The 25,267-nt window shown below is 29.8% G+C and overlaps 1 protein-coding gene across 1 annotated transcript; it reads left to right on the top strand.

The window, feature by feature from the left end:
- Positions 1-545: 545 nt before the first annotated feature.
- LOC136987454 (integrin alpha-PS2-like) lies at positions 546-24,659 on the top strand. The gene is made up of 30 exons (XM_067285192.1): positions 546-973; positions 6,737-6,858; positions 8,079-8,185; positions 8,630-8,750; positions 13,888-13,952; positions 14,117-14,165; positions 17,157-17,240; positions 17,323-17,408; positions 17,516-17,622; positions 17,700-17,802; positions 17,877-17,979; positions 18,061-18,158; positions 18,225-18,318; positions 18,414-18,459; positions 18,533-18,637; positions 19,334-19,389; positions 19,465-19,613; positions 19,683-19,811; positions 20,949-21,016; positions 21,082-21,229; positions 21,319-21,414; positions 21,480-21,559; positions 21,632-21,721; positions 21,795-21,897; positions 21,968-22,138; positions 22,209-22,328; positions 22,405-22,518; positions 23,790-23,891; positions 23,962-24,084; positions 24,154-24,659. Exons 1-30 carry the CDS (start codon positions 798-800, stop codon positions 24,250-24,252), a joined length of 3,114 nt encoding a protein of 1,037 aa, XP_067141293.1. The 5' UTR covers positions 546-797; the 3' UTR covers positions 24,253-24,659.
- Positions 24,660-25,267: the final 608 nt, after the last annotated feature.

The raw sequence follows: 25,267 nt of genomic DNA, 5'->3' as shown, positions 1-25,267 counted from the left end.
TACGTCAGCATTTACATCATAAACACTTCCTTCTATTACTATTTATGGGAAACTGATTATGTATCGATATTTATGTAATGTTTTAATAATTATTCGCCTTTTGGCTCGTTATTAGAATAAAAAAACACTCTAAACTTAAGAAAATATTTATTTAAATAAATCATTCATAGATTAAGTATTTAAATATATCTCAGGAATCTTAAACACGTACAGCGTATCGGTAATAGGAACCATACAATCCTTTAACAGGAAGATGAAACTAATATGGTGACCTTGTTAACTCGATTTATTAACTTAAATATAGAGTTTTCTTTATTTTCACTCTCACATCTAACCTTCTGGACCTTTGTTATTTCAACTTCACTCTCTCCCGGATGCAGGAATGGTAACAGGATGAGAATAAAAGAAAAACGAGTTATAAAAAAAGGAACAGTCGTTAGATGTGTTTCTAGATAAGTCGAGTCTAGAATTAATCGAAAATTTACGTGATAATTGCAGAGAAAATTATATTAACCATCGGAAATACGTAGAGGATTATACCGGAGACAAGCGCGCGCTAGAGAATTTTATAACAACCGTTTCCACTCCGGATCCGTATGGGAAATTATGTAATATATAAAATAGGAAGAGATTAAAATTAAGGAAGAGGTGATAGTACGAATGTTGGTAGAGAAATTTAAGGAGCACTCCACCAGAGGGAGCGTTTAGAGGAAGATTAGTTTGAAGTACACGATCCGAGAAGTACAGTCGTCAAGCCTGTCTCCTGTGTACAAGGCGGAGTGTTTCCGCTCTCCACTATGAAGTTAACGTCTCTATGTCACCGGCTAAAGTCGGATGTGACTGTGTTTTTGTTATTTGTTACGTCTTCGATAGCCTTCAACGTCGATCTACTAACGTCCACCGTTTATCGTGGTCCTCATGATTCTATGTTCGGATTTTCTGTGGCACAATATAAAAGCAACAGACAGAGTTGGTAAGTTAATTTCTATTAATATCTTGTGATCCTCTAAGCTAAAAGACGTCCAGGTGATGGGTTGCCACGGCGGAAAAAATCTTATAATCACATTGACACATGTCCTAGATGTTTCTAATCTTCAAATGGGAGATGATAGACATTCCGTAGCATCATCCCGGAACCTTTAGTGACGCATATGGTCTACAGCTGGTAACGTGGGAATCAATATATTCCCCTAATCTACTCACTTCTTTGCACGTGACGAATACTATATTGTATGTAATTAAACGAACTCGATGGTTTGATATCATCTAGAATAATGATACGGTTCCTGATATTATATCTATCACAGTTAGTCATTTTAATGGCCTTCTGAATATTAAATTTCTGTTTAAAAAATCTCTAGAGTTGTATTACTAATTAAAGATTGAACAGTTGCATAAATAATATGCAGATTTTTAATTTTTTTCCATTAATTATAAGTGCCAAATGCTGTACAGTATAGTACGACGATAAATTATAGTAAATTAGTAAGGAATTTTACACGCGTAACCTGATATTATCAAAGAAAACTGTAAAATTATAATACGTACGATCTAAAATGCTTGATTTTTATAAGTTTAATACTTTATAAAATTATAAAATATGGAGTTAATTTATGAGTTATCAACGTGTCGAAGTGTATACTTTTGTATTGATTAGCGTTAAACGGTAAAAGTTGTTTACAAGTTTAGTGTCAGCAGGAATTTATTACTCAGGTCCTTTTGCACCTAAAAACTGACTCTCTGACCGTTTGAAAACACGTGCAAGTGACTGTTTTCATTACATGAGTTAGCATCTGGTAACGGTTTGTGGACAACGCGAAGGGTGTGCCGTTTTCAATTGCCTATATCAGGTAACCTATTTTGACATCTTAGCCATCTAAAACGGTTCAGTCTTGTGTGTTCTATTATTGAATTTTTACGTAATATCAGTGACGAAACTACTTACTAAAAATGTTAGCAGTCACTTCTAGAAATTGCTGACAATTTTTAATACTCCTTACAAGTATGTGATATCACAAATTCTCCTGTTACTAAACACTTTATGCTTTCTTAATTCCTAAAAGAGATAACAAATATCCATAAACATAATGTTTTATCGAGGAATTTGTAAGGTCAAATTTTAAGGAATGTTCTGTCCTCTTTCTCTTTCAACAACAGTAAAAAGAGGTTAAGTAAATCTTTTCGTCCACTCTTTGAGGAGTCAAAAATTCCAATTTAAGTGCTTTAAAGTCGTAATTTCTATCTTTATACCGTATAATTATTAATTAAAATGAAGTTTTAAGGTTATAATTATATATTATACGGTAAACAAACGGGAATTTTTTAAAATTCGGTACAATTTTATCGGCAATTTTTATAAATAACGAGCAATGGTTTAAAAATAAACAACCGACTTAAGTATTTTTAAATTAGAAAGTAAACATCCAAACGCATGCACTAAGAGAAGAAAAAATCATAAAATAAAAGTGTTATGAAATTGAACAACCGATTTCACTTATGCATTTTTATTTTTCGAATTTTTTTTACTGTTTATCAGCATTCCTTATATGGACCAATTGCAATTATATAATTACAATTGGTTCGTATAAGGAATGGTAATAAAGAGTTAATTTTCTATAACATCTGTAAATTATTTCGTTTTATAAAATATCCTATCCTATAATCCTATATAATACTCTATAAAATCTTAAAAATACATTATCCTGTATAAAATATAGTATAGGATAGGCTATTTTTTTAAATAGGAAATATCCTGTAAAATATATTATTCCCTTAATTGTAATAATATCTACAGCTTGTCTTTATTTTCTCTCGAAATTATAATTTATTTACTCAAATATTCTCATTTTTATCGATTTTTTATATATAATCTACACGTGCTTACTAGATCCAGCCACGTGGTTGAATAGTTGTTAATGAAAATGTCAATTTCAATGTCGTAAAAAAAAAAAAAATGTTAATTACAAGCAACGACGTAAATGCACGTGTTTCATTCAGTTAAGATTACTTATGAATGAAAAAATAGTAAACGTAAAAAAATTTGATCTGAAATGGTTCTAATTCGAGATTTAAAATGATTTATAATTAAGTTACATTTTTATTATTAAATAAATCAACGAATATATTTTTTAATACTTTTATACGTTATAAAATTTTAAAAAAATAGATTAAAGAACCTTTAATTTCTACTAAAAAATAGGGAATAAATAGCTTAATTCCCATTGAAATTTGATGATGATTACAGACTTATGAATGGATTTTATGTATAGAAAAATAATTTAAAGTCTCTTCGTTAATCGTATTTTTGAAATTCCCATTTTACTGGGCTACTAAACAATTTTTTAGTAAACTTTCTGGAAGTGAATCCGGTTTCTGGAGAGTTTGCAATCGCGGTTGACGCTCTCAAAATAACGATTCCGCATTTAAGAGTTTAAAAATATTCTTAAATAAAAATTAACAGAACTTCCCCCCTTTAGAAAATTAAGCTACATCCTTGATCTCTATATTTAGTATCACACATTTTCTACTGTCAAAAATCATTAAAAAATGGTACACATCCCTGCTTTCTGTCAATTTTTAGCGAATAAAAACTTTAATTTAGTAAAAATAATAATCAATTTGGGTAAAAACTACTCGTAATTGCTCTTTTTACTGTGTTTTAAATGGTCTTAGATAAGAGAAAATATGTTTTACGATGCTGAAAGGAAAATTCCTTATATAAAAAATATTCCAGCATCACTCTATATTAAGAGTAATAATGATAATTGTTGAGTTCGGAGACCTTTTTTACGAGGAATAATTTGCTTTTTAAAGGTTTAATTGAAAACTAAAATGCTACACTATGTACAAATTAATTCCTAAGTACAAGTTAACTTTATCACAATAGGTTGTGTAGTAGTTGAATCTTTCAGTGAGGAGGTGAATTAGATGATTATTTTCAAATAAGAAAATAGTCATCATCACTATGAGAATCGTCTACTTATATTAAAATGGACAAGAATAGCCCATTAAAATTTCAAAAATTTTTAAGAGGATTTTAGAATGCGTTAATGTCAAGTAGAGGTCACTAACATGATAAACTCCTTTGTTGATTCTTAGCCAGCTTCTCAGGAAGTGACCATGAACATTAAACCGAGTCATAAACAAGAAAATCTTTTTAGATCGAAAAGCTTTAAAATTATGTCAGCTGATTAAGTTATAAGCATTTTTTTAAGGCAATTTTTTCTCCAGTTCGACCCATCCCCCCTTTAAAAGCTGTAAGAGTGTAGAGTCGTTTTACCTCGATATAGCGAAATAAATCGACGTTACACAGAGGTTTGCGGTTGGAAATATGTTAAAATATGATTTAGGAAAGTGTACATAACACTAAATTATCGTAAGGAGCAATCATATTTATTTTTAAGTCCAAGTAGATGATATCATTTTCACAAAAGGTTGCTACGTAATCTATTCTGAGTACAGTACGTGTTTTTTCGTTACAGCACATACTTCTCACCCACTAAATTCGAACTTCCTGCATTTCCTTTCTTAATCGAGTCATCTCTTTTTGACATTTTTACATATCTGAAGGGAGAAAAGCCTAGAATAACTAGAGATAATCGCATCAGCTGTACATACAGTAAGAGAAAACAAAACATGGCCCCATGTTTCCATTTCATTTGATGGATTACAGTATAGAGTCGACGAGTGATGAACAGTACTCTTCTTTTTTTTCTGTGGTCCTTCCAGTTTGTCTGTCTGTCTCTTCTCTGCTAGAAAACTAAGATCTTTCATTTCCGTACCATTTTTAGAAACAAATCTGGATAAGATATGAGAAGCATTCGTTATGAATATTGTTTATTTTTTTAAAAAAAATAGTACATTTTATTGTTTAAAAATATAATTAAAATTTCAATAAAATTAAAGGAGGGATTATTAAATTATTAACACAGTCGACTTCTGATGCTATGTTATAAGATTATAAGCAAATTATAATCATTTTTAACCTTTTAATTTCGTAAATTTAAGGAAAGGAAACGTGTATTTTACGTGTTTCCTTCCTTAAAATTATTATTTCCCAAAGGATTTCTTCAGAAAAACCTGTTTTTTAAATGGTTTTTTTCGGAGGTGTTCCTGGATATCACTTTATTTAATTGCAGGATCGTTTAGATGCATTTAAATGGTGGAATAAAAATAGGGACACAATAAAACACGTGATTGATTACTGGAGAAGCTGTTACGGTTTCCGGTCCCGACTTCTAGATCCTTAATGACGTCCAACTGGTAAAGGAAATGGCAAAATGCCGACAACAAGGAGCAACTGTTGTGATTTACGCTTCGACCCCAAACAGTTCAATCGTTCTAAGAAAAATGCAAGGGATTGGAGATTTCCTTTAAAAATCTTTTCAGGAAGCGGTAAATTATTCAAAAAAGATTATATCGTGCCTTGAATAAATAAGATGTGGATTATATTAAAGGAACAAGATTAATTCGGAGTTCAAAGGTTATGCCAACCGAGAACTAATTCTAAACTTAACCGTGCTTTAATCTGATTTATAATTATGATTCTCACGATAAACATTTTTTTATGTACAGTAAATCGAGCGAAGTCGAGTTAGTTCTAAGAATAAAATTTCTAAATTTAATAGTAGAATGCTTCGTATATCGAGGTAAACATCCGAACTAATTGCATGTTTAAGTAATGATGCCGAATTTTTAGGAATGCGCCATTAAAAATGAAGTTCGGACACCCTAGTAATGTAAAATAACTAATTTTCTTATATATTATACAAGAAAATGGACGTAAAAATCGATGTAGACGAGCGAAAGTTCAGTTACCAGCTAAACTGATCGTGTCTAATTGACTTAATTTTTACTTTTTATGCGTAAATTTTTACATTAACGATAATTTATTTGTAAAAATAATCATTTTATGTATAAAACAGAAGCAATCGACGTAAATTTACAATTATTCTGTGAACTTTAAAGTCAATTAGCTGTTGAAAGAACGTCGTTAAAAATGTATTTATTCCGCCATTCTGACTGAATTTAAAGTGAAAAAAAGGCTCGCGAGAAGTATAAATTATTCATTGTCCAATTAAATATCTCGTCTTATTAAACTAATGGCGTTAAACTCACTACCGAGTTACTACTTGTGTGTTCTCGTTATATATTTATGTTCTAAACATGTCAATGCAGTAATCGTGCATAGCAAAAATTCTAGCACGTATTTCCTACAATAAAATATAAATTAATTATCCTAAATAGATTATTATCCAATAGTTTTTTCCCAGGGATTATTTTTCAAACTTAATTATTATATTCTTATCTCCAACTCTAAATATGAAGCAGGAGCTTAGAAAAAGTGTTTACTTGACATGTACCATTCATTATCTGATCCAAAATCCGGTTGATAATAATTTTGTTCATTGTTTAAAACTGCAAATATACTTTTTTTTGGCACTTTTTTGGGCCCGAAAACGTGACATTTCGGAGGTCGATCATAAAAATTCGATAATCTGAAACTTCTGATCATTTTTTACCCTATTTATCATGGCTAAACAATGGCATTTTCTATGAGAAAAGCCAGAGTGTTGACTCCAGATGGTTCCTTTTCTAACTTCCTGTCTCCTGCAGGTTTATATCCTGTAGGGAAGTATTTGTTCGTACCAAACAGTTTAAACTGATAAAAATATTTATACATGTATAAAGTTCAAGGAGTAAAATTTATTTATTAATTTTAAATATTTTCTTCTAGGTTAATCGTTGGGGCACCTAAAGCTCAGACGAATCAACCCGGTGTTGTTCAAGGTGGTGCCGTGTACAGGTGTATACCAGGTGATCATAACAGGTGCACGCAACTTCCCTTCGATCAAACAGGTAAATGATGTCATCTTTTTTAGTAATTATGCTTAGAAAATCGGCTTTACATAATATCCGAAGATCACGAATGAGTTAAATCTTACAAGGCATCCTTTGTATGCTGTGTTTTTTTAATGGAGAAAATTGCCAGTTATGTGTAATAAAAAGCGAAAAAAATGTAAATATTTTCACTTTCCTTGAATATTTTAGATGATCGTTTTAAAATATAAAGAGAAGGGGCAATTTATTTTACACGTCTTAATGATCTAGCAACAATTTATGGGTGGAAACGACATAAGAAACGAGCACAGAATCTCAATTTTTTGTATATTTATATAATTTTCTAACAAAAAAATATAATTAGATACACATTAATTTCATTATTTGGTTAATTTGAAGGTATTAAAAACTATACTAGGATACGAAGAAGTGAATGCTTGCTCAGTAATCCGAAGAAAAATGGATAAGAATATCCATAAGAAATGCCTATAGAATCTCCATTTTTGTAAATTTATGTAATTATCTAACGAAAAAGTATTATTACACACGTATTAGTTTCGTTATTTAGTTGATTTGAGGGTACTAAAGTTAATAAATCTGCTAGGATATGAAGTAAGTTACTTCATATTTACTTTATTTTACAAGAAATGGCTTTAGAATTTCCATTTTTCTAAGTTTTTTTAAATACATTTCTAGTGAAGAAACCTCATTAAATATGCATTAATTTTATTATTTATTTGATTTTAAGACGCTAAAAGTTTGTAGTGTGCTAGTGTATGAAGAAGTAAATATTTACTTCTTCATACCCTGGCACATTTCTGTAGATTCGTGTATGAAAAAACAAACATTTCCACACTATAAATTACTGAAGACATTAGCCTTTTTTATGCATTTTTTTATATAATAAAATCATTTTTATTGGAAAAAAAAAAATACTGAAGTGACATTGAAAATGCTTTCTACAACTCTTAATGCCTGTAACATTAAGAGTAGTCGGAGTATATTTTGTGCCTTGGAAGTTTGCCATTTGCACAGGGCAAAAATATCGCTCTTCGTCACAGTTTCCTACATAGATCCAGTTAGTTGACGAAGCGTAGAAAATAGTGACAATGCCTTGCCTGTCTGAAACAAGCCATAGGGTACGGCTTTTGTACGAATTTTTTTCTTAACTCGCAATAAAATACAGATGTTTCCTATTATATATATATATAAAATTAAATACATAAATTACTTTTCAGGATCAGAAACACTAGATTACGGGGATAGAACTCTTCAAACGGAAGATAAATCGCATCAATGGTTCGGTGCCACCGTTCAAACGTCGGGAGAAGACGGGATTATTGCGGTAAATTTCCAGTTTATTAATGGAAAAAAAAGAATTTAAATTTAATAAATTTTTAACGTTTTTAACATAAAATTGAATTTTTAAATAATGTTAATTAATTTAACACCGCGTGCGTGCGTGAGTGTTTCTAGCGTAATAATTGCTTCATTATAAAAATTTGAATTTTAAAATTACCACGTGATTATTTTAATTATTCAATTTCAGAAATTTAAAATTATTCAATTTAAAAAAAAAGAATCACGTGTTTCTTTATCAATTTCCTGTCTGTTTCAAGCACGTGATTTTGACAAATAAATTGTCAATTACTAACCGGAACTGGAAAAATTGTCATGTGATTTATTGTTAGGAGTATTTTTTTAAATGTAACATGACGAGTTTCCGGTTAATTTAAATTATTATTATTTTTTAACTTTTAAACAGCTTTTTTTTAAATTATTAACACAGGCATGTGCACCCAGATACGTTTACTACGGAGGAAATCTAGTGAGGAGGGAACCTGTTGGTGTATGCTGGACGTTAGATTGGAGATTTTCTTCACCAAAAAAATATTCACCGTGTAGAAATCGTGAGTAAAAAACTTCTACAATTTACGTGTCCGTCTGTCTAGTTTATTATTAACTTTTAAATATTTACCTACGTGGACGTTGTTACAGTAAACACTTACGAATCTTCCACTTAATATTTTCGTCTGTGAATAGTTTAAAAGAATTATAAAAACACAAAAAAATCTTTCAACTGAGATTGTTAAACCCGTGTGTTTTGTTTAATTTTCTATCGCAGGGATTTATTTTTGTTGAAGATCTGTACTGAAATAAAGTGAAGGAAGTGTTTGTTCCGGAGACTACTGTATATACAGTACATGTATACGTACTTAAGCGTATACAAATTTTATATATCGCATGTGGCTTTTGACTTGCGGTATGGTTGAAACGAAGCTTCCGATAGGTCACTTCGTTAATGGACCATTTGTAGAACTTGAAGATTTCTGTTACTTTAGTAAGAATCTTTCTCGTAGTAGACGTCTGTGTTACTTTTGAGTCATTAACACTTGGAATAGCAATCCAAGGATTTTTCGTGTTGAAGAGTAGCCAAATCGGGCGAACGTCCTTCCGTTTATGTCATGCTAACACGCTTTTCTTTTTTTTTTAAAAGATAAATTGTGTTAATATTAGCGTTAAAAATCTCTCGCATTCAATATTTTATCTTGTAGCATCTACTTTAAACGCTTTCTAGTACTTCATCTCGTGCATGCTCCTGCACACACTTTATCATCAATTAAGTATTATAATTTTGATTAAAATTATTTAAATATTTTCTAAATATTTTAAGTTCTTTATACGCTTCAAAATAGGAAAGGAATCGTGGGTGTAGGAAACGTCGTTTAATATAATAAATGGTCATTTTATATGATCGGTATATTGATATAATATAAGGGATGCTTATAACATCTATATAACACTTGTTCCATGTAAACGTGGATAAAACGACAGCTGCTCTGGAAGAAGCGATTTATTTTGGATCTCCTCCAAGCTCACAAACCAATGATTTCTTTTTTTTTTTCTTTTTTTCTTTTTTCTCCTTCTTCTTCCCCGTTTCGGTTCACTATACGCTTGTAGTTTGACCTCAGTGGCCTATATAAACAATATAAATCAAAATAAAGTCTCGTTAAAATTGAAAATTTCCACGAATTTGCATAAATTATTTGACTTAAATAAAAGTACAAATTCCACACACGATGGCATTTGTCGTACTTTTAAGCGAAGTTCGTAGAGGAAGAAACCAGATGTTGTCAGAATTTGAGATCGAGAAGATCCAAAATTGTAGAGGGGAAAAAAAAGTTAATTTAAGCTAGAGACACCCATCAAAACAATCAGTAACATCCTTCTCAAAACGAAAAACTGGGATAGTCAATTAAAGTAAAAGAAGTCCTGCGTGTCGTCAAGAGTATATCCAGTTTTCTTTTATCCCATTGGGATTCCGAATTGGTGCTGCGAGACACGTCAATCAGCCTAACCCCCCTTCGAAAAAAACTCTCCTGCTGCAAGTTTATCGAACGTTTCTTTCGATAAATATCTCATATTTGTTTGTAACAAAGTGTCGGAATTCACAAACAAAAAGAAGTATTAACTATAAAAGTTTATTGGCCACGTGCTTGCTTAGAGTTAGATTAGGTGGAGAAAGATTTATTGACAAGTAGGACCAAGTTGAACTCGCTACTACACGAGAATTGATGAATACCAGCACACCCCATCTCTGTCCAGATAGTAAACCTGTTACAACAAGTGGTTATCGATATCTTGTGCATTTCACAATGCTTACTCATATCGAAATGCTACCAAAAAATGTGGAAATATTCCTTTTTTCCCAGGATCAGTTAACAGCAAAGCGCTTTACCTTATCGCAGCACTCTACTCGGTTTTAGCTTCCTTACAAAAAAAAAGGCCCGATTGAATAAGGGCACGCCAGAGCCGGATATAGATTTGTTGCTGCCTTTAATCTATTACATAAGAGGCCCTTTATTAGTGAATATAAAAGCGCGAGGTCCTATACTTGAGCCCTACAACACACATCTGGTTATTCCTTATTAGATATTCCTTGTTTAATTATGGAAACTCGGCCAGTAATGAATGCCAGATTGCTATTTCGGGAAAAATGGACTGTATGAAAACAGTTCGCACTTCCTTTGGGTCACCTGCTGTTGTCAAATTAAGTTTAAAAAATATTTAAATAAATAAATAACAATTCGTAAATCATCATATTTTTTCAATTTAATTAACTCAAACAGAAGTAGGCCTTTAAATAAAACCATCTGCAAGCATGAAAATATATAATTTTAACCGTCAGTCCTTTATCTTAATTGCAGTAAAATCAAGCGGAACGAAAATTAAATTTGATTTAAAATTAATTGTGAATAACAAGCAAATTATATTTCTATTACAAATAATTTTAATTGGCTTAATGTATTTTAGCACTATTTTTTAAAAATTATAATGAATAAATTCCTTTGTCAAATGTTGTAAATTCGAAATAAAAAAAAAGGAATTTTAATTGTAATTAATATATTTGGATTGCAACAAATAAATTTTTTAAATTGTAATTTACAAATTTTGTTTTTATTCTATGTCAATTACAAATAAATAAACTACAATTAAAATTGCAGTCACTTTTTTATAGTATTAATTGTAATTAACAAATTGTATCGTTTAATAATACCGAAAACAATTGTTAATTACAATTAAAATTATTATTGATTTATTTAAAATTACAAAAATGTAATTAAAATTTTAATCGTAATTAGCAGTACTATCTTGAATTAATTACTAAATGATACTCTTTGCTAATTACAATTAACATTTAATGTTGCATGCGTTAATTATAATTAATCTTTTTTTTCAATTTTCATTCAAATTAACAATTATTTTTGGTATTATTAATCTATATCACAGCACTATATTAATCTATATCACAGCCTATAAAAATACTAAAATTAAAAAGTTTTTGCCAAGTTTTTCTATTTAAATCTTCAATAAACTATAATTAAAACGAAATATTCTATATTTAGACATTGTTAACTTTTCGGAGCTATATAATAATACATCATCAATGTACACCGTAGTAAAATGCCGTTCTTCTCAACTGAATAAATAAACACTTAACAAAGTAAATAAATTTTATTTAAAGTCAAATAGCGTTTTAAATGCAATTAATAAATGAACATTTATTTAAATATAATACGTGCGACACTATAAATTAGCTTTAAATATATTAAATAAAGTTATAACTTCGTTATTAAACTGTATAATCAGGGTTCTGTTAACACGTAAGCTGAGAAAGCTAAAGCTTAGGGCCTGTGATACCAGTTTCCAGGCCTTATATTTTTAAATTTATTATTATATGGTAAACAGAAAGGGCCTCTTATATGTTATAGCTAGGACCTCAACGAATTTAAATCCGGCTCTGTGTAGCCTACAGATAGCAATACAATCTAATCATTCTAGACGTAGGAAGGAACTTAGTTTTATGTTAAGGTTAATTTAAGGTTATAAACATTTAATTTTTACATCTTTTATAACGTAATATATTTTTATTTTTAAACATTTTTTTTACCAAAAATATTCATCGTTTTGCTATTTCGTATCATTTAAACAAGTGTTGCTTCATTTATGACTCATAAAGTTTCTTTTTTTAATATTTACAAAAATATTTATATGAAAAATATATGTGCAATTCATTACAAATCGTTATTTATAGAAGAAACATTAAAAATTTTCTTGTATTTTTTATTACAATTTCCAATAAATTACTTTGCTCTTGTTGCTGTTATTGGTTTTTTTTGTTTTATTTTGATTTTCTCCTTCGCAGATACATTATCTTATCTGCTTCGTTTGGGGCTAATTATCCTTTTAGATGAGGGAACGAAGTAAATAAGGAAACAGTACACTAAAACTATAGAAAAGGAACTTGCAGGATACCTAAAATAGGAGAAGAGAACATCAGTGTTAAAGGAATACTTACAGCATTAAAAAAGGGGTAGTGTTACCCTTTTTAGATCTGTGCTATAAGTACGCTTTCCAGGAAAAAAAATACGAGAAAGGAAAACAATGCGAAAGCAAAACTTTCCCCTTTCCAAGGAATAAACAAAATTTTAATCGAAATAAACGTTATTTTTAATTGTAATAAACACGTTTACAATTTTAATTATGATAAGTAAATACGAAATTTGCAACAATTTATGTATAATTAACAGAATTTGATTTCAATTTGCAATTTTGATTGTAATAAATTAAATTTTGTAACAATTATAATTGTAATTAGCACATTTTGTCTGTAATAAACATTTCAAATCGTAATTAGATCATAAAGCTTTAACAGCTTTATAGCTTTAAAGCTTTTCCTAGTTGTTTTAATATGTTTTAGATGTCAACGTTATAAATTTGAATATTTAAGAAATTGTGATTTTAAATCTATTTAAAGAAATATTTAGTATATAATATTCACTTTTAAGAAAAATTTTAAATATGTTAATTAAAATGAAAATTCATAACAATTTTAATTGTAATTAACACATTTTTGTTTGGTTGTAACATACATTTTTAAGAGTAAAAAAAAAACAGTTATAAAGTTACAACGAAAAATATGTTAATTACAATTAAAATTTCTATAAATTTCAATTCTAATTATAATTTATAGAAATTTTAATTGTAATTAACTTGCTAATTACAATTAAAAAATTTCCTATAAATTATAATTTAAAATGTAATCGAGAGTCGAATTGTTCGTTTAATTTACTTGAACGATTAAAGTTTTATGCTACAACGAAAAATGTGTTAATTAAAGGAAAATTTTTAATTGTAATTAACAAGTTAATTACAATTAAAATTGCTATAAATTATAATTTTCTATTATACTTAACATTGTATGTTACCAGCAAAAATGTGTTAATTACCACATTTTTCGTTGTAGCATAGAATTTTAGTCGTTCAAGTAAATTAAACGAACAATTCGACTATTGATTACATTTTAACCGATCTTAAGCATATTTTTATCGATTATAAAGCAGGTTTATTATACTTAATGCTAAAAAAATTCATAATTATTCTAAGTTAGAAAGACTTTGTGCTATTTCTATAAATAGAATTGTGATCCAGCAATTTTTATTTTTTCTAAATATTCTCTTTCTTTTTTTTCTTTCCACATCCCAGCTACATTTTTTGGTCCTCACAGACAGGGATTTTGTCAAGCAGGCTTTTCGGCAGCTGTCACCAAGGTACGGTTGAATAGTAATTTTAGTAAAATATTGCTAGATCACCTTACATATGTCATCCCCATTTAAATCAGTAAATTTATTATGTATCGTATATCAATTGTATAGCATTTATCTTATATAAAATCAATTATTTTTGTGTTTATATATATATATTTCATTAACAGGACGGTAGCGGTTTATATATAGGAGCTCCAGGTAGCTGGTATTGGCAAGGTAAGTCAGGGTTTTTTTCTCTCCCTCTTCCTAGTTAAGTGATTTTTTTCCCTGTTATCGATTGTCCGAAACAGTTGTTTTCGTCGTGTTTCTATTAATCTTATTCGTCTAGATATATATATTTCGACACTTAATGATACTAATCAGTGATATCGATAAATCAGTATCAAGATGACAGAATGACAAGATTTATCCAATTAGCTGCTACGAAATAAAAAAATAAAACAAGAAAGAGATGTTGTGCAGAAACACATTTCTATAAGCTGGGTGGGTGATACTGGGTTGTTTGGATGTGTCGTTATTCTGTCATGTGCTTCATTATGATACCAAGAACACAGACTTAGTTCTGTCTTGATGTATTCAACTGATAAATGATCTTGTAGTTAATTTTTGACAATGAGAAAATGAAAATAATAAGTGAGAATAGCATCTACTGTTGATTGATTAATTTTAATTTAAAGAAGAAAGGGTGAGTCGATTGTTGAATAGTTTACACTTATTAAAAGTAGGATGCTGCTAATTATAATTAATCAGTTCTGTATATATATATATTTTTTTGTTATTTTTAAACTACTGTGAGTCATGTATTTAGAAGGAAATTCTCATAAATTCCTGAATAATTTAAATATTTTTTAAAGCCTACATCCTATATTTACCTTATACACTTGACTGTTAATCTCCAGAAGAATGTTTAACTTACCTGATTGATTGTTTCCTCTATTGTCAAGTAATTAAGGACGTTAAACTTAAGTACGTTCATTAAATTTAAAAAAAAAAAATTGTGTGTTTTTATAAGAAACGTGACTTGTAATTTCTGTGGGGCATGTTAGAAAACAAATGGCACAAATGGTTTAAATAATAAATAAACATTCTACTATTTTTTTAATATTTATAATGTTTTGTTGGCCTTAAGTTTTATAGAAAAACAAATAAAAAATCTCTCATAATTAAAAAATAAGATTTGTTATTTAATGTATGAGGTCTTATAGGTGGTAAGTAAGGCTGTTTGGTTCGAGCTCCATATTTATGAGGGCCTCAAGAACATTTATTATAAATTATATTCATTCCATGCCATTCCTAATGCATAAACTTTTGTGTCTTTTATACGCTGGGAATCTGAAAACATCATGTGACCCAGGCCTCTCTCGACCTCTGAGAGGCGCTGACGTATAATACAATGTCCGAACCACGGCCACTGACGGGAATATAAAATATGTCCGTTGTTTGAAGATTATTTTATACGTATTTTTGTTCAAAAACTAGTCGTTGTTGGGAGGTGGCCGTTATTGGAGGTTGGAGTTTTTTTTCTTTTGTTTTTAACTTTTTAGGTTTTAGTATAAATAAAATTTCCAGTTTAAAAATTAGAAAAAATGTAAATATGCGCCGCTGAAATCACACTCATCAACATAATCACTTTAATAAAACACTAGAAAAATAATCTAGCAACGAGTTGCTTAACATTCCCGGCAGCATTTGGTGGCGCCTTCTGTTACGATATTTTATTAAAAATAACGTTTTATATTTTTAACTATTATGAAATTGCAAAAAACGAGTAAAATCGTCATTAAATCACACCCTGAACGATCCCTTTATCTCCCCACCTCCTCGACCTTTTACCTCCAAAATTTAACAGCGTCGATCCCCCTAACACATAAACCACCCAGCAAAATTTCAGAAAATTTCGACAAAAGGCACAGAAGTTATTAAGCTTCAAAGAGGATGAACAAAATCGTGCCCCCACACATACGCAGAAAAACCTCCAAATTCTTTTTGCATTTCTCTATATTTCAAAGACTTTTGAGTCAAAAAATCTTAGGGGAAGGCATTTTTTTACCGATCCGCTCTGTTATATATAACAACCGGGAAAGTAAAATGAATAATATCACTTTCATTTTCTCCTTTAATCAACACAAAGTTAGGCTTTTCGGCCTTGTTTCTAACTTTCACTTATACTTGTTAGCGAAATGAAAGGGAAATTGAAAGTGTATCACTTTCATTTACATCATTTATATAACAGTCTTGTAGAAAATACAGCAAAACAAAGACTGTATTATATACCTTACCGGGTTTTTCTGTGCCAAGTTTACAACTCGGAATTTCTCAGAATAAAATTATAACCTAGAAAACATTTAAAGAAAAGGGAAAATAGGCCGAATGGAGTAAAAGTGGAACGTGTTTCACTTCGTTTCTAGTTTATGTAATTAAGCTCAGTTAACAATAAGTGTAGTATAAGAAATGCCCTTATTTTATTAGTTTTCACTGTTAAAAATGATAAACAGATGGAGTTATCTATCGTTCGACTTGTGTATATTATTTTTTGCAACGTATCAAAGATTGAATTATAACCACATGGAGCCGTGCATCTTCGGTTTTCTAGCTTCAGATATGTTTTATTGCTTGGATAAAAAAATTGCTACGGATTGTTCCCAGTTTTTTGAGCAATAAAACGATATCGAAGCTTGAGATCTGCGAGAGTCGCTGCTACTGAAATGCGCATTGTAAAATCTTCAGTAAAGTGTAACTATGTACTAGACAAACACGCTTTTCAATAGAAGTAACGCATTAAGTACATAATAATAAACATATACCGCTTACTATTATAAGGTGCAACTAAGTCTCGTGTGATCAATAAGATCTATCGATTCTATCGAAAAGTACTGGGTACAAAAGTTAGTTAACGCGCATACCAGCGGCCGAGTATACTGGTGGTGGGTTCGCTCCTGGCTAACCGAGTAAAGTTTTCCGGAATTTTTCACGTTAGTAATACCTAAATAGGGGGCCAATTTCCCATAAAAACTTCTCTCTTCAGCAGATCACCCGCGTTTAAACAAATAAAACCGAACTAAAAGTTAGTTAAGCAACGTAAAGACTAAATCGCTGTCTTTTAATTAATAAGATTTAAGTGTTACTTTTCCACCTATTTTGTAAAAGAAAAAACACTTCGTTGTAAACTGGCTTTACGATTTAATTTTACTTGTTTATATGTTTCAGGTCAGGTGTTTTCTCAAAATCTAACAACTGGAGATCTGTTCGAAACCAGAGAAAGTCCAAAAACTTACGATGACAGCTACCTCGGTATAGTAATTTATAAGAAAAAATTATTTAAAAAAATAATAAATGATTAAAAAAATTTCACTATTTTTAAAATTTCAAACAGGATATTCATCAGCCGTTGGTGAATTCACAGGAGATTCGGACATGGATGTTGTTGTAGGAGTGCCAAAAGCGAATATAACTGGAAAAGTAAAATTAAATCTTATGTTATCATTGTAAATATCTGTATATATGTAAGTAATCTGTGAATAAAACATGTAAATATAAAGAAAATTTTTTAAAAAATATTCCATTAGGTGGTTTTGTTTAATTCTAAACTTCAGAATCTGCTTAACATCAGCGGTGATCAGATAGGATCCTATTTCGGGTATTCTCTGTGTGTAAGCGACTTGAATGGCGACAAGTAAGTTGTTTAGATCGTAAAAATCATCATCGTCGTGACCATAAAAATAAATTTTTTACGCATCGTTACCCCTTCAGATTGGACGATATCGTGGTTGGTGCACCCCTGCACTCAGACTTCAAAGCCAAAGGAGAGAAGTACGAAGAGGGACGTGTTTACGTCTATTATCAAGACACTAACGTAAGTTAATTCTTAATTATAGGACGAAGATACGTGTCGTTAACTTATATAACGCTTTACGTTTATAATTTAAGCATCAATTTAATGTCGTGGTCCATCTGGATGGCACGAATCCAAAGGGAAGATTTGGTTTGGCACTGGCTTCTCTTGGTGACATAAACAGAGATGGATATCAAGGTAAAAGCACTTTTTAAACCGTGTAAATAAAGTAACATCATCTGATATAGGTGTATTTATGGAAAATTTTACGTCACCTAGACATAGCGGTGGGTGCACCTTATGGTGGCAAAGATGGACACGGAGCCGTTTACATCTATCATGGCAGCCCCGAAGGAATTATAAACAAAACATCACAGGTAGGAACCGTCTTTTGTTTAATTCTATGGTTTAATATTGTTATTTTTAATGCAATTAATCTTCAGATAATCACACCATCCGATTTTGGCCATGGAGGAATACGTACATTTGGCTTCTCGATATCGGGAGGGATGGACTTAGATAACAACAATTATCCAGGTGAAAATACGTAAATAAATAAGTAAAAATTCAATTGTGACGTGTCTCGGGATGTAAACTTTCACTAAAACTTTCTAATTTCGTTTTATTTTTAGATCTATTAGTAGGAGCATACGAATCTAGTAGAGCCATATATTTTAGGTATATCATATATCGTGTTTGTTTATTTATAGAATTTTTATCAACTGAAAATAAATTAGAGAAATTTTTTCAGGTCACGACCTGTTGTTACTCTCAAAGGTTCCTTAAAAGTTAATGTCGAAAACATTGATCTTAAAGAGAAGAACTGTGTCATACTAGATAAAACTCAAGTTTCTTGGTTAGTATTTGTTTATTTTAATACCGTTTAATTAATTTTGGCGTTTAAATATACAGCCTGTCCTCGAAATATCCATCGGCACCAATAAAAATCTTAATATAGTTTCGGTATTTTTTGATAATTTCAAGTTATAAACACAGCTTGGTGGTTTACGTGCACTTTTCCCAACGAGTAGATCGCGAACTATATTTTTCGAAGTAAACGATCGTCGAACCGATAAAGTTGAGAAACGCCGACTTGAAACCTTACCAATCATTAAAAATAATTAATTTTATAACAAAATATATTCATTAAATTAACCCGATGGCTAATTTATAGTGGATTACTGATTAAAATTGCAAAACGTTTGCGGAATATGGAATACAGTAGATCCCACTTTACAACTGTATAAATGTTTTTATAGCGAACAGAACCTCAGTTTATAATGGGAAGTCAGGGATCGATTTACGACGATTTTCCAAGAGTTACTTGGAAAAACCGTGAAAAATCCGGTACAGTACACCCGTTTTTGCGACTAATAAGGAATTAGTCGCAAAATAAAGTGTATTGCAAGCAATTAGGAGCAAAATCGGATGTACTGTATCAGATTTTGGGAATTCTAGTGTACTGTCAGATATGAAATTGAATTAAATTTTTCATTCTCCAAAATATTGGCTTTTTGTCATTTGTTTAATGTTCTGAATTCAACAATTTCAGTTTTTTTGCAACTCTTTGCCTAAATTATACGGGACACGACATCGATTCGGAGTTGGGTAAGCGTAAAGAAATTTTCATTTATTCCTACCCAAATATTGGATTAAATTTACAATATTTTATTGTTACGAAAGGTTTCACTTACGAAGTCAAATTGGATTCTCAAAAAGACCCTCCTCAACGAGCGTTTTTCTTGAATGATCCGTTTAAAAATGAAATGACAACGACTGTATATTTAAGTGAAGGTTCCAATTATTGTACAGAAATCTATGTTTACATCGAGGTAAATTTTACAACTCTTGTAGATCTGATAACAATGTAGATTGTTAAATAATCAATTCATCTGTTGCAGAATGATATTAAAGACAAGTTAACATCAATAGCTCTATCTTTAAAGTTTCATTTGATTGATTCAATTTCATTGGAACATAGATTAAATCCAATTTTAGATCAGAATGGATTGGTTGAGCTTGTTAAAGAGGTAAAAAAGTTTTAAATATTTTTTCCCTATATTTAATTATAACATGGTGAACTGCTGTAGTATAGAACATATAATTTTAAAAATTACTTACAATTTTATGGTATAGAGAAGCTAGTGATTCAAAAGTCTTGTCATTTCTTGGATATATTATAACACAATGTGCACTATGCAAATATAACAAAATACATAGCAATTACATGTATATTTGTTACATTTTTATATTGGTGTATGAGTGCCATGTTCTGTGTATGAATCTTAATGACTTCATACACTTATAATGAGCCATTCTTCCACTATAGAAGCTTGTGTTAACAGTCTGTTTGAAGTCGTACATTATTCATTTCAAACTTGTGGGGTGACAAGACTTTTGGACCACTCTTACAAGTTTGAGATGCTTGGTGTAGTTACATATTCATGAAAGTATCACTGCATGGATTATCTTTGTTAAATTCAGGATATAAAAAGACTAGAACTTTTGATTTACAAAATAATGGTGTGTTATATTACTTGTACTTGTTTGGCAACAGCATCAACCCTATATTCAAAATTCATTACATGTTTTGGCATATACGCCTTCATTAGACTATTGGATAAATGAAGGCGTATATGCCAAAACATATATTCAAAATTCATTGCATGTTTCTGATGCTTTTGGTGAGATGAATACCAAAAAAAAAAAAAAAATATTATTTTGGATATTCTTCACATTTTGTTAATCAAAAATTTAGTTTAAAGTTGCTAAAAAACAGTTTTTTTGATAATAAAATAACAGAAAAAGAGTACAGGAGTTCTAAAACTGAAACTTTATGTAAATCTATGTATATATGTATACACAGTAGAGTTTTCTATGTCACAGAGAATGGATAAGGTGGCCCAAAAAGTCAGTTAATCTGTGTAAAGATTAAATTATTCTTATTGAAATCCTTTATAATTTTGAACAATTGTGCTTTGTTCCTTTTTCAATACATAGCATAGCTTTGTAAGTATTATAATTTAAGTGTTTCAAAGAATTACTTGAAAGAAAAACACGGTTAACTGATTATTGGCCTAACCTATACATTTAAAGATCTCCAATTTGATATGAAATTGATATTAAAATTAAAAGATTTCTCTACAAAATATTGATCTTTATTTTAGGTTCCTATACAGAAAAATTGTGGAGAGGACGATGTATGCATTCCAGATCTACAGTTGGATGTTATACCGTAAGAACGTATTAAAATAATTATTTTATATTTACGAACAGTATTTTAATAGTTTAAATTTATAGGAATATGAAAAAATACTTTATCGGAAGCACGGAAAGGATCGATCTGGATGTAACTATATCCAATGCCGGAGAAAATGCTTTTCAGGCCTATATGTACTTAAATATGCCACTTGATATTCATTACATTAACATTAATAAAAGCAAATTAGTAAGTTCATTACTTGATATATATCTATAAAATATTTGTATAATGAATTTTATATATATCTATATATGTGCATGTTTTTATTTTAATAGCAAGACTATCCGGTGACGTGTACCGGAGCAAAACCTGAAACTGGAATTAATAATTTAGTATGCGATATTGGAAATCCACTTCCAGCTAATAAAACAGTAAGTATTGCATGTAAAACTTGTAATTTTTCGAATAAATTTTATATATTTTTGGTATTTTTTAGTTGAATTTTAAAGTATTGTTAAGGGCAAAGAAAATGATCAACTATATAGAAGGATTTCAATTTAACTTTACAGTGAACAGGTGAGAAAAATTTTAATTACTTAAATATTTGATAAAAGAAATTGGTTTAAGCAAATGTATTTTAAAATTTAGTACCAATGCCGAATTACCAGATCGTGTCTTTGATAATAAGCAAGAAGTATATCTTCCAGTTGAAGTTGAAGCAGAGCTTAGTATTCATGGGTAAGGATACATATTAAAAAATAAAATTGAAGTAAAATTATTATCAATATTTATTAAATTATGTAACTTCCAGTGCTTCTGATCCCGAACTTGTTTCTTATAATAAATCTGATCCAATTCCCGAAGAGAAATTCTCGGAAGAAGACGTAGGACCCGAAGTTACGCACATATATGAAGTAATTCTCGAGCGCATGTTATATTTAGGCACATGTAGTGCAATTTTTAATATTTTCTACATATTTACAGTTGAGAAATAAAGGACCGAGCACAATTAAAACAGCAAATATATACATATTGTGGCCAACGTACAACTTAGAAAAAGAGTTTCTGTTATATCTTACGTCAGAACCCGAAATAAAAGGAAAAGAAGCATCGTGCAGAATAAACAGAGATGATATTAATCAATTATCATTAGAAGTGAATATTGCTTTCTTTACATTTTAATAGAATTAAAATTCAATTTATATAATGTTTGATTACAAATCAGATCCAAGAGAAACCCAAAAAACAAGACTTGCTAAATGCCACGGAACTCGGAAAGCAGACTCCCGTACCAACAAAGACTAAGAGGCAACGCAGAGAAACTTTGTCACTGGCAGACGAACTGGTAAACACTTTAAGTTATTCGTAATTAATATTTATTTATTTAACAATGTATCTAAAAATAAAAAAATTTTTTCCAGAATTGTGGTCCTACAATATGTACAAAAATTAACTGTTCGGTTACCAATCTGATAGCAGGTAATACAGTTAGTTTCACTCTGAGATCAAGACTGTGGAGAGAGACTATAAATAAGGTATGCTAGTTATCAGATATTATTTAATTAATTGTATACTTTAAAGTAAGAAATTGGGTGTTAACAGCAAATTACAATTATTTTATGAATTTGTGCTTATAGTATTTAGATGATATTGTTATAAAGTGAAGTACTGTATATTACATTTCTATAAATGCAAAGCAAGTTCAAAAATATTATAATATTTAAAAAAATTCTATGTTATATAAATGTAATTTTGTCGCATCATTGATAAACTATAAAAATGTTATAATTAATGAAATCAGGATTCTATTGCAAAGCATTTTTAAAACATTCATTTACTATTGTTCATAATTTAATGAGGATGTTGGTAGGATCACCTCTCTCCCAATCATTATGGCTGTATAATTTATGTAAAACTAAATTGATTTGTCAGTGTGATTGTCTTTTTAATAAAGATTCTAATATAGTTCCATAAATATAAACAAAATAAATTGATAAATTATGAAAATATATCAACAGAGAATTCATAAATTTCTTCACAAATCTTATCTTGAACTTTCATAATAATCATCTAAGGAACTAAATGTAATAAATTTTTTTTGACAGATGTAAAAGGTAAAAGTAGCAGTAGTCCATAAATTATGCAACTTGGATATGGTTGGGTATGCAATGTGTTACAAGGGAGTGGAGGGGTGCTAGGGTCTCAACCCTTGGGTAACAGAATATTAATTACATGTAAAGCATACATACAAACCACATTGATTTACATTATGCTACTCAAGTGTTGCTTAGCAAACTGATGGTCAGTACCCCATGCTATGTCTTATTCCTTAGTAGTTAAGTAGACTGAAGATACCCATCTCCAAAATTACATGATATATATGTGCTACAGCATTACAAATGAGTGGGATGGTAGTTAAATTATATAATGCTATTTTTATACTTTTCACGCATAATCCCGTAGCTATATCTCAATCAAGAAACTTTTTCGTAAACTTCTACGTGAGTGAATATATGTTTTCTTTAATAGAGTTGATTACGCCAGTTAAAATATGTTGAATTTATTGAAATTACATCTACCAATGTAAGTATTTCAAGGGAAAGAGAACAGAAAGACTGTCTATAATGAAGTAGAACTAGTGTAGAATAATATGAGCTTCAGATTGTTATGGTTATATACATTTATAGTATCAGATATTCATACCGAAAGATTGAATTATTTTGACATCAGCAAAAAAAAACACTAAAAAGCCAAATATTCTTTGAACTTAATATTTAAGTTGTATATTTTTATAATTTTTCTACAGCTTAATATCAAAGATGTGCAGATAAGTTCAAAACTGGTTGCTATGACAACAAGTCTACCTTTAGGGGTAGATCCTTCAAAGATACCTATCAAATCATATTCGGTAAGTAGTTTCTCTTAAATTATTATGCGAGTAATTTTATATAACGATAAAATTATTTTAAAAAATGTAGGTGTCGACTAAAATAAGTCTAGACGACGTGGGACTGAAATCGGCCATACCTTGGTGGATTTTAATATTAGCAGTTTGCGGAGGGTTACTACTGTTAGGTTTACTAGCATTGCTTTTGTGGAAGGTTTGTGTAACTTAGTTATTTTAAATAAGGTGACAAAAATATGCACTAACAATTATAATTTAATTTCAGCTTGGATTTTTCAAAAGAAAACGTCCGCAGGAAGAATCGGAAAAGCAACTGTTACAAAAGAATGGCTATCAAATGGCGAGAGGTGACGAAGCACTTTAATTCGGAAGTGTGGATCACATTTTGGACTAACCGTATTCGACACACAAATACCACTTACGGCAGCTATTACTCATAGGATAGATAACATTGAAGGAAAACAGTGCCATGTAATATAAAAATTTAAAAAACTACGAGCCTTAAGGCTCGAGTAAGATGCCATCCAAATAATTTGCTCACTGACAATCTATATTTTTAAGATTCGAAAATGTTAAATATATGCACCAAATTTTAAAATATGATCGATCTGGCTCAAGAAAATTTCTAGAAATATATATTTTTTTCAATCAAAAAACAGACGGACAAATGGAAAATATTTCTTGTAAATAATTTATTTATTATCGTGTCATAATTGCCAATTTTTAAGACTGTAATTGTAGGTAATATTTGGAATAAAATAGTAAACTGTATTTTGTTTCTAATTTCATCCTCATTTTTATAACAGGAATTTTAAGCAGAATAATAAGCCTTTGGTTACAAGTTGCACTCATAATTTAAAATTTATTCTACGATTGGCTACAGTTACATACAAAAGCTTAGAATTTCTTGTAAAGAATTAATAATGCACAACACTATTATATAAACTTTCTAAATGAATCTTTTCATGTTTTTATACAAGAAAAATTTTTAAATGCAGATGTAGCTTTATATGCACACATGGCCTAAAGTAATATACTCCTATAGTTTTGATGTTTGGCAGAGACAATTGGTGCTTGTTTCACAAGGTTATAAAGAGACTGTTTTGTGAAGTACAAAATTTTTAGTTGTTAACTTGTTGAGTCATTTGGGTTTCTCAGTCAGAGAAGCTATTTTTATCAAAATGGCTTAACTACAAGATGGGGACATGAAAATGTTATAACAGAGATCAATTTTGTTTAAATTAAAAATACAATCTTTATTGAGTGAAGGAAAAATACTTTACGAACAAAAATTAATATACTGTGTATGTTTAAAACAGGAGTTTTATTAAATTTTTATATGTAAATTAAGCCTTTTGATATCTGTTTTATATTTCTGA

The sequence above is a fragment of the Centruroides vittatus genome, unplaced genomic scaffold (genome assembly GCF_030686945.1).
Source record: "Centruroides vittatus isolate TY-2023 unplaced genomic scaffold, ASM3068694v2 scaffold_211, whole genome shotgun sequence".
NCBI lineage: Eukaryota > Metazoa > Arthropoda > Arachnida > Scorpiones > Buthidae > Centruroides > Centruroides vittatus.
The sequence above is the reverse complement of the archived record's forward strand: the minus strand, read 5'-3'. Positions and strand labels throughout refer to the sequence as shown.

Coding starts and splice junctions, on each gene's coding strand:
- LOC136987454 (XM_067285192.1), top strand. CDS start 798: ATGAAGTTAACGTCTCTATGTCACCGGCTAAAGTCGGATGTGACTGTG. Junction 17,241..17,322: donor TTACGATGACAGCTACCTCG/GTATAGTAATTT, acceptor AATTTCAAACAG/GATATTCATCAGCCGTTGGT. Junction 21,560..21,631: donor TTTAACTTTACAGTGAACAG/GTGAGAAAAATT, acceptor TTTAAAATTTAG/TACCAATGCCGAATTACCAG.